Source organism: Triticum urartu, unplaced genomic scaffold, assembly GCF_003073215.2.
Source record: "Triticum urartu cultivar G1812 unplaced genomic scaffold, Tu2.1 TuUngrouped_contig_4873, whole genome shotgun sequence".
NCBI lineage: Eukaryota > Viridiplantae > Streptophyta > Magnoliopsida > Poales > Poaceae > Triticum > Triticum urartu.
The window spans coordinates 5688-16421 of NW_024115498.1; the positions used below are offsets into that span (position 1 = coordinate 5688).

The window sequence follows — 10734 nt, forward strand, 5'->3', positions numbered from 1 at the left end:
GCTTCCAACTAAGACTAATTATGTTCCCACATAAATATTTTCATGCTTCAGAGTTATGTAGCTTCTGGATTTCAATTCGGATGCTTCTTTAGTCTATAGATTTTGCTTGAGTAGGTTACCAACATTCGATTCAACCGCTATGTTGGTCATAAAAACACATGCATCCTCTTGTTAGCTACAATTAATCTTAGTTACGTAGCTTCAGTTTTCAATGAGTTATGCTTTCCTTTAAGATGCCTCACATTTATATAGCATATTTTCATGCTTCTTGCAAATGTAGCTTCCAAATCACACTTCAAGTGCTTCTATGATTTCTGTTGAAAACTTCCTGCTACCTAATTCTCAATTACTTTTCCTTGTTACAAACATGTCATGCTCCCATATAGTGTTATGTATGTTTTTCGTGGTAGTTGGTTTACTTTCATTTATGCAGCTCATGATCTGACCACACCATTGTTACATAAACATTTAGCCTTTGATTCATTCATGTCCTCTTAAAGATAGTGTACTTCATCTCTTCTTTTTGTACGGTTTGTTGATCATGAATCTCTACACTTACATTTTGAGTGCCAAGTTCCTAATATATGATTTGAAATTTCTATGCTTCCACTACGTCTCGCATGTGTCATGATAGCATCACTTGTTTGCTATAGAGCTTCCATGCTTTCTATATATCCAATATATGCTTCTGAGGTAAGTGTTGCACTACAGTCACACTTCTCAAATTTGCCAGATATATCCTACTCCCTCCGTTGTACTAACTCAAAGTTAGTACAAAATTGAGTGGCTTATTTTGGGATGGAGGGAGTATAATTTTATGTCGTGAGATATTAAATTATTTCTTATTTTTGTTATGTGTGCTTCTGATGTACATATGCTTTTCACCACACGATGCCAACCATGCACCATTGGTTTGCCAAGCGCCTCAGGTCAGCAATGTCGGGAGGTTGTGGAGGCATGGGCCAAGACAGTGACTAGGGTCCTACCATAGGGTAGGGTTGTTAAGTTATGGATTTCGATCCTTTCTTCCTCATAATCACAATCTCGATCAAACCTTTTTACTATTCTTTACAATTTGAATCGTTCTATTTATTTGTGTGCAATTATCACTTTCAACCACAAATAAAGTACATTAATACTTGTAACCAGATCTGGGCCTTGTAGAAAAAAAACAGCTTGGATGGCTCAGCAAAAAAGTGTAAGAACCCAAGCAAGAACAAGATTGAGAAGAACAGAGTCAAAATTGGGAAAGCTGACCGGAGGAAGAAGAAAAGGGTGGAGGAGAAAATATCATGGCGGGCATTGGGCACTCTTAACAGGGTGAGTTCGTTCTGTCCTCTTCCTTGTATGTCCTATGTGTCAAGATTACCTTGAATATCCTTCCCCCCGGTGGTAGATCCTTAGGCAATTGCTGTGGTTAGCAAAGATCCCGTGTCAACAATTATCCTTCTTTTTTTGTACCAAGAACATATGCTTCTCCTGGTCTCTGGAAAAAGCACACAAAACAGTTCAACAGTTGTTCTCGCGTCAGATGAAAATTAAGTTCAGAAATCTTTGCTGGGTTGGTAAGCAAAGACTATGAAAAGCAGAAGACATGTACAAACACAAAAGAGAAGAGACAGGGGTTGTGTTTGCTCTACAAAAAAAGTAGAACGGATCTTGCTCAGGTGTTGTATATGTTGTACCATCATAGAACACAAAGTAAGCATATGTGTGTAATCTTTCATCAGGAGAAAAAAATGGTCTACCCTCCTAAAAGGAAATCTGATCTGTAATAAAACTTCATAAAATACTGTCATTTCCATTGCCAGATATCTTTGTTTCATATATGTTGTGCTTACAAATGTGCGATAACTGAAAAAAATTATAAGAGTACGTACAGTATTCTGAAAGAACTTTGTAAAGCTAAAAAGAAGGAACTTGTTATAGTTATTTTAGAGGGAAAAAGGGCTTTCAAAAGTACTTTCAGAGAAAAAAAAGACCAGGTTGCAAGTCGAGGGTCCACTTGCACTTGGCATGAAAACAGAAGATCCAGTTGCAAGTGGATTGTCGACTTGAAACTCGAAAAATGGCATGATCATACATAGATGAAGAGAGATAAGAGAAAAATCTTAACGGGACAGTGATATAAAAAAAATAGAAGACCTAGTTGCAAGTCGAGGGTCCACTTGCAAGTGGCATCAAAAAATAGAATACCGGGTTGCAAGTCGAGGATCCACTTGCAAGTGGCATGAAAAAAAAGACCCAGTTGCAAGTCGAGGGTCTACTTGCAAGTGGCATAAAAAAGACACAGTGGCGGGTCAAGGGTCCACTTACAAAAATGGCATGAAAAAGACAGAAGACTCAATTACAAGTTGAGGGGTCGACTTGCGAAGGGGCACAAAAAACAAAAAAGAACCAGTTGCAGTCAAGGGTCGACTTGCAAGTGGCATCAAAAAAGAAAGACACAGTTGCGGGTCCAGGGCTGACTTGCAAGAGGCATCAAACAAACAAAACCCGGTTGCAAGTCGAGGGTCCGCTTGCAAGTGACATCAAACACAGAAGACCCCAGTTGCAAGTCAAGGGTCCACTTGTAAGTGTCATGACAAAAATAGAAGACCCAGTTGCAAGTCGAGGGTCCACTTACAAGTGGCATGAAAAAAGACCCAGTTGCAAGTCGATTGTCCACTTACAAGTGGCATCAAACACAGAAGACCCAGTTGCAAGTCGAGGGTCCGCTTGCAAGTGGCATCAAAAAAAGAAAGACACAGTTGCAAGCCGAGGGTCTACTTGCAAAAATGGCATGAAAAAAATAGAAGACCCAATTACAAGTCGAGGGGTCGACTTGCAAAGTGGCACAAAAAAACAAAAAATAACCAATTGCAAGTCAAGGGTCGATTTGCAAGTGGCATCAAAAAAAGAAAGACGCAGTTGCGGGTCGAGGGTCGACTTACAAGTGGCATCAAACAAACAAAACCCCAGTTGCAAGTCGAGGGTCCGCTTGCAAGTGGCATGAAAAACTAGAGGACCTAGTTGCAAGTCGAGGGTCTGCTTGCAAGTGACATCAAACACAGAAGACCCCAGTTGCAAGTTGAGGGTCCACTTGCAAGTGGCATGAAAAAAAAGACCCAGTTGCAAGTCGACTGTCCACTTGCAAGTGGCATTAAACACAGAAGACCCAGTTGCAAGTCGAGGGTCCGCTTGCAAGTGGCATGAAAAAAAATAAGACCCAGTTGCAAGTCGAGGGTCCACATGCAAATGGCATCAAACGAAAAAAGACACAGTTTCAAGTTGAAGGTCCACTTGCAAGTCGATGAACAAAACGTGAACCAATGTGCGCCTCATCAATGGCGATGATCATACCAAGACGATTTGCCTCCTCCACAACCAAATTGACATCCCTTCTGTATATGATGCCTACAGGGGCATCAAACACAGAAGACCTAGTTGCAAGTCGAGGGTCCACTTGCAACTGGCATGAAAGAATATAAGACCCGGTTGCAAGTCTAGGGTCCACTTGCAAGTGGCATAAAAAAAGAAAGACACATTTTCAAGTTGAAGGTCCACTTGCAAGTGGCATCAAAAAAAAGAAAGAAAAAGTTTCAAGTTGAAGGTCCACTTGCAAGTGGTAGTTGCAGGTCGAGGGTCCACTTACAAGTTGCATGAAAAATTAAAAAAAGATCCGGTTGCAAGTCCAGGGTCCACTTGCACTTGGCATGAAAATAGAAGACCAAGTTGCAAGTCGAGGGCCCACTTGAAACTCGAAAAATGGCATGATCATACTCAGATGAAGAGAGATAAGAGAAAAATCTTAACATGACAGTGATATGAAAAAAAATAGAAGACCCAGTTGCAAGTCGAGGGTCCACTTGCAAGTGGCATAAAAAAAATAGAAGACCCAATTGCAAGTCGAGGGTCCACTTGCAAGTGACATGAAAAAAAGAAGACCCAGTTGCAAGTCGAGGATCCACTTGCAAGTGGCATCAAAAACAAAGAAATACGCAGTTGCAGGTCGAGGATCCACTTGCAAAAATGGCATGAAAAAATAGAAGACCCAATTACAAGTCGAGGCATCGACTTGCAAAGTGGCACAGAAAACAAAAAAGAATGAGTTGCAAGTCAAGGGTTGACTTGCAAGTGGCATAAAAAAAGACACGGTTGCGTGTCGAGGGTCGACTTGCAAGTGGCATCAAACAAACAAAACCCCGGTTGCAAGTCGAGGGTCCGCTTGCAAGTGGCATGAAAAGCTAGAAGACCTAGTTGCAAGTCGAGGATCCGCTTGCAAGTGACATCAAACACAGAAGACCCCAGTTGCAAGTCGAGGGTCCACTTGCAAGTGGCATGAAAAAAATAGAAGACCCAGTTGCAAGTCGAGGGTCCACTTGCAAGTGGCATGAAAAAAAGACCCAATTGAAAGTCGATTGTCCACTTGCCAGTGGCATAAAACATAGAAGACCCAGCTGCAAGTCGAGGGTCCGCTTGCAAGTGGCATGAAAAAACATAAGACCCAGTTGCAAGTCGAGGGTCCACTTGCAAATGGCATCAAAAGAAAGAAAGACACAGTTTCAAGTTGAAGGTCCACTTGCAAGTCGATGAACAAAACGTGAACCAATGTGCGCCTCATCAATGGCGATGATCATACCAAGACGATTTGCCTCCTCCACAACCAAATTGACATCCCTGCTGTATATGATGCCTACAGGGGCTTCTCCCAGATCCCGTCCGTTGTTCCCCTCCTCATCCACCTGTCCAACATCACCTTCATGTGCTTGCTCTTCATCACCACCTCCTTGCTCTTCCTCATGATGTGCTGCTTCAGCTCCACCTCCAACAAATAAACCAGCGCCAAAAGGAGCAGACATATGCGTTTGCAATACGCCTAGTGATGACAAACACAACAAGCTTCCCATGGCCCAGATTAAAGTCCATCATGAACTTCCTCAAGTCCTTGCTGCTGATACGTTTGGTGTTGTTGTACCCAGTGTACACATTAACAACGTATCGGTGGCCATGAGCTCGGAAGTTCAGAAAACCACCAACAAAGTGCTTGGGGAACCTCTCTGTCACAGAGCATGGCAGGAGCTGAGAAAAAAGAACTTGTGTAAATAAACAACTACAAATAGATTACAAAAACACACCGGGAACATGAAAAAAGCAAAAAAAGATATGGCAGCAGACATTACCGCGAAGCTTTCATTCACATCCACGAAAAACATGCCGAAGCTTGTGCCATTGTCCATTCCACAATGAGCGAAGCAAACTGGGCACAACATCCTGGTTGCGGAGCTGAAAAAAGAAAAATCAAAAAAATAAATCAAAACAGAGAGTGAACAATAAACCCCAAATCTGAAAAAATGCCTTCTCCATGGCATTAGAACAGAGCAAACATCGTGTATTGCTAAAACTGGGAGAAATCAGAACAAAAAAACAAAAAAAGTGGCACATACTCTTGCAAACTTATCCACGTCCGTCTTGGTCGGACAATGGACAAAAGGGAACACCCAACAAAATAAGTAAGTAAAAAATGATGGTGGAGAACCTTGTAGCTTTCAAAAAAGAAATTTGACTAAAGGCAAGAACTGATACTAACATTGATGCTCAAAAACTGAAGGACATTATGAATGTATTTTCTTGATGAGCTAACACTTAGCCGACAAAAAATCAATAAAAAATGTGGAGTTGCGCCACGCCGCCCACATCCGAGTTCCCACCATTGCCGCTCATGCAGGATGGATGCCTTAGTTTGCACATCTCTACGGGTTCTTTTCCACGGTTGGAAGCGGATAACCGAACGAGACCTAACGGAGAACTACGTGAGCTGACAGAACTGTGAACTGATAAAAACTGAAAACAACACCTAACACTGAACCCAAAGCTGTTAATTGAATTTGACACCTACTGGTTCAGACTCTAGGCTGGCAAAACGAATAGGATTAGAAAGTGCAAAACTCATGCACTGATCTGAAAACAAATTGACAAACTAAAAAGTAGACTTAAAATGGACTGAAAAAAGACTAAGAACTTAATATACTGAAGTACATGTAAAACTGAATTTTTATAGTAAATCTGGAAACTGATGTACACTCAATTGGACTGGAAAAACAATATCACATCCTATCCCTATTGAATGAAAAGGGCCTGAAAATGAAAACTAGCAGCCATACAAATCAAAACCTAATCTTACCCCTCAATTCGTACAGCCAACAAAACAAACTTAAAAAGAACCCTCGAAAAATCGTACAATAAAAAACTAGTCACCTACTGAAAACACAAAAAGAACCTACAACACCAACCTTTACTGAATCTAGCAACAAAAAAAAAGATCAACTTGTGCTGAAAAAACACAGAAAACCTATCATTGCACTGAATTATCTAAACACACAAGCTACGCAGCCCAGCTGGGATTTCGCTACTTCAAACATCAAAACTGCCGTTGTGCAGCGAACAAAACATTATAATGCGATGCAACAAAAAACTAGTCAATTAAAATGCATATCTGATTTCGTTGATGCAAATAGATATGGATGACTCATGTTTACAGACTACCTTCAGCATCACCTAACAGAAAAAAGGACAAATATGCTCATCTGTCGAAACTATGGTGCGCTGTGCAAAAGCATCAAGCAAAGCCACTTTCAGAAAAATAAAAATGCAATTGTTTCTCACAGATTTCAGCATCAAATTTAACTGAAGAAAAATCACTACTGTACAAAAAATCTTAACAGGACATAAAAAACTGTCTATAGTTCATCATTCAAACCCCCAACACTAAAAAATCACCCAAAAACTACAAAAAAATTGTATTCTCTGCACAGTAACCATCTACTACGAACCCCCCCTTCCCATATATGGATACATTTGAGGAACAAATCCCCCAACCCACCCTAGATAGATGGAACATGTGATGAACCCTACCCCACATTTCGGGAGATTGGACGGGGCAAAGAACCCTAAATCGATGGACAAACAAACAAGAAACAAAGAAGATGGATGGTGCTAAACGAACCCTACCCACATTTGGGGACATTGAGGAGCAAACCCTAGATAGATGCTGCTAAATCAGTGAGCAAGAAACACAAAAACGCCTGGACACTACAAAAAAAAGAGGAACAAGGGAGAAGAACGGGCAACTCACTATCGGTAGTGTCTCCCTCTCCTTTTCCCTCTCCAGAAATCGTTGCGCCTCGAGCACCAACTGCCAAGAGCAAAATGGGGAACAACAGAAGAGGAATGGGGAACAGCCGAAGTGAGTGCTTCTGGAGACAAAGTGGGGAAAATGAACGCCGCCCCCTCCTCTCCAAAAACTGCTCTCCGACAAAGAGCCCCCAGCCCAACAAACAACACGGCCCGCTACAGGCAAAACAACACAACCTGTATAGATAGGCCGCACGCACAGACGAAATAACGAGCGACGCAAGCGAAACGCACGACTGGGACAGAAAAACAACTTGCGCGAATCTTAAAGATAGGACGAGATCCAATAACTCTGCAGTTAGATGTGAGATAGCTATTTCACATCTAGATGTGAAATAACATAAAATAAGAAACATATACTCCCTCCGTCCTTTAAAAAGTGTACTTCCAACTTTATTGGAGAGTCAAACTATCACAAAGTTTGACCGAGTTTGTGGAAAAAAATATCAATATTTGTGAAACTAAATAGGTCTATGATGAAAATATATTTTATCATGAATCTAATGCTACTAATTTGATGGCATAAATGTTTGTCTATTGTGGTATAAATATGGTCAAACATACACTCTTTAAAGGACGGAGGGAGTATGACCTTAAATTCCCAAGAATCGTGTAGCACAAACAAGCCAGGCAGAAAGGCACAAAATGCATGATATGGCATACAAAAAGAAGAAAACACAAATACTACTAGAGACAAGGGAAACTAGCTAGTAGCTAGATTATTCATGACATGTGTAATTATGTGCTGCGAGTCCAAGTTTGGCAAGGAAGTCGGCGATGTTGCGGTCCGAGCTGCCATCTTCACTCATGGCCTTCTTCGCCATGTGGCTCCAGCTTGCAGCCTTCGTCCTGCAGCCCTTGGCATCGTCCATGACCTCTCTGACGCACCTCGCGAGCTCCTCCTTGGTCACCGTCCCTTTCACCCGCACACCCACGTGCCAGACGTCCTCGACGTATTTGGCGTTGGTGGGCTGGTCCGACCACTGCGGCACGGCGACCATGGGCACGCCGATGCTGAGGGCTTCTATCGTGGAGTTCCACCCGCAGTGCGTGACGAAGCAGCCGACGGCCGGGTGCGCGAGCACCTCCAGCTGCGGGCTCCATGTCACGAAGAGCCCCCGCCCCTTGGACTTGGCCTTGTCGACGAAGCCCTCGGGCAGCTTCCGGGTCTCGGACGCCCTGACGACCCACAGGAAGGGGTGGCCGCTGGTGTACAGCCCCTCGGCGACCTCGGCCACCTGCGTTGCGTCGGGCGTGGCGAGGCTGCCGAAGGAGACGTACACCACGGAGCGCGCCGGTCTGTCGTCCAGCCAGGCTTTGCTCTCCGCCGCCATCGGGGTGTGGAGGTGGAAGCCGTAGGACGTGTCGTCGGCCATGCGACTGTCGAGGTACGCCGACGGGATGCTGGGGCCGACCGCCTTGGCCCCCCACCTGGACGCCAAATACTCGGCTTCCTCGGGCTGCAGCTCGTCGAATGAGTTGATGAGGCTGTGGTCTGCCACCTCGAGCCCCTCGCACTGCTGCAGCAGCAGGTGCAGGTAAGCGGGGCTGCTGCTCGGATCCGTGAGGAAGGAAGGGAAGTCGGCCGGCGACAGCGGCGTGGGCAGGCCTGGCAGCTTCGCCGGCGCGTTCTCCTTATCGACGGGGAGTTTCACAAGGCCCGCCCACGCGTGGGCGTAAACCACGTTCACCGCGCACGCCTGCGTGAAGAAGGCCGCGCACTTGGCACCGTGCCGCCGTGCCACGCGCGGCGCCCAGAGCAGGAACGCGTCGTACACCACCGCGTGCACCGGCCGGCCCTGCTCCGCCTCAGAGCGGAGGAGCTCGTCCAGCGTAGACGAGCCGACCGACTCGAGGCGTGCCAGGAAGGTCTGCACGTCGCCGACCTCGTCGTAGCCTTGCCGGTCGCACCCGTCCGAGAAGGCGGCGATGTGGACAGCGCCGGCCTGAGATGGTCCGCCGGAGTTGCCGAGAACGGACCGGGTCACGGCGAGGGTGCAGCGGATGCCCCGGTGGCCGGCGAGCCGCTTCGCTAGCTGGAGGAGCGGATTGATGTGGCCTTGGGCTGGGTACGAGACGAGGAGCACGTGAATGTTGTGGTCCGATTCTGCCATGGCCGCTCTTCGTGTTTGTTAGCTAGTGTTTCAGTGTGTGTTCTTCTACGGTTGTACTCCGTGCATAGTAAATTTATAGATTGGCTTGACACCGCCCAACCCGTAACCTTAAAATACATTATCTGTGACCGTCGTGGGCTGCGGACATGGCCATGAACGTGGAAGCCCCGGCACGGTGCAAATGGAGGTTTCGTCGTCGTCGTCAGACGTAAGGAGGACTGAAATTCAAGTGACGCGTCGTGTCGCCATAAGCTGGGGTGCCACACGATTATTGGCGATAGATAGGACATGCATCATGAAAAACTAAACAGAGCTCTCTGTTGAGTAGACTTATATGAATGATGGATGTAAACAGTATATTTGTTCTATACTCCCTCAACTTTTTCCAGAAAGAGGCCAGTGGCTGGGCTAAAGAAAGGGTACAATAGCCAAAATGAGTGAGGCCGGATGGTATATTGTACTCGCTCCGTCTGAAAATACTTGTCCTTAAAATGGATAAAAAGGGATGTATCTAGACATATTTTAGTTCTAGATATATCTATTTTTATCCATTTTAATGACAAGTATTTCCAGACGGAGAGAGTACTATCAGATAAGTGATGACGAGGCAGTTGATAGAGATAATACCATTATTAATAATAGCATGGCCATTACTCAGACAAACAGGATTGCTAGATATATAAGTATGTTGGTAGAAGTCAGTTCCACTTGCTTTCCTTTGTTTGATAGTTCATTTTTCACTACAGGTCTACTTCGAAAACTGTATTTTATGATGATGCTTCTTGGTGGTTGAACTAAGCATTTACGTTGTGATAAGAACAAGCAGAACTCGAACATGCATGCGGGATTCAATTAGCACAGGACTCGCCGGTCAGTTTTAGTTCATGATGAAAGGATGATTCAACTTTAAGAAAGATGAAACTAAATGTTTCTAGTAAGTTCCTTCATCCTTCATGTGAAAAATAATCATGATGGATTAAGCAAAACGAGTACGATTAGAGTTCACGGTGTGTGTTAGAAGTATTTCTAGCGTATTATTTCTTCTACCTAAATTGACGGATTTTCTAACTTAAATAGGTGCACTTCGTCTGCACATAGCAACCTAAATATGGGAGGTTTAACTTTTATTTGTTGTTGCTATTAGATCACAACATTGAATAGACCATTGTTGAGGATTTGGTTAACAGACATTTACGATAAGCAACATTTTCTGAATTGAGTGTTTTGGAATTGAATTAACAAGTAAATGTTTATACATTGCCATCATCTCCCTCACCAATCATCTCAACATTATCTTTGCTTCTGAATATTCTGAATTTAGTGTTTTGAAGTTAGATAATTAGATAAATGGTGATCTATTGCCATCACCTCCATCAACAACCATCTTAACATTATCTCCGGTTTTTGAACTGATGAATGGAGAAAACAATTCATTGATCCCCCCTCC

At 44.1% G+C, this 10734-nt stretch overlaps 1 protein-coding gene and 1 long non-coding RNA gene across 4 annotated transcripts; both read right to left on the reverse strand.

The window, feature by feature from the left end:
* Positions 1–765: 765 nt before the first annotated feature.
* LOC125528435 lies at positions 766–7336 on the reverse strand. Of its 3 annotated transcripts, none has more exons than XR_007292392.1 (4): positions 7115–7336; positions 5163–5265; positions 3343–5061; positions 772–1486 (listed from the first exon to the last, which is right to left on the reverse strand). It is a non-coding gene; the product is annotated as an uncharacterized LOC125528435 (long non-coding RNA). The 3 variants fall into 3 exon arrangements; XR_007292391.1 differs by having other exon boundaries at positions 799–1486; positions 4622–5061; XR_007292390.1 differs by having other exon boundaries at positions 766–5061.
* Positions 7337–7747: 411 nt separating this feature from the next.
* LOC125528434 (UDP-glucosyltransferase UGT13248-like) lies at positions 7748–9571 on the reverse strand. The gene has a single exon (XM_048692916.1). It carries the CDS (start codon positions 9285–9287, stop codon positions 7893–7895), a length of 1395 nt encoding a protein of 464 aa, XP_048548873.1. The 5' UTR covers positions 9288–9571; the 3' UTR covers positions 7748–7892.
* Positions 9572–10734: the final 1163 nt, after the last annotated feature.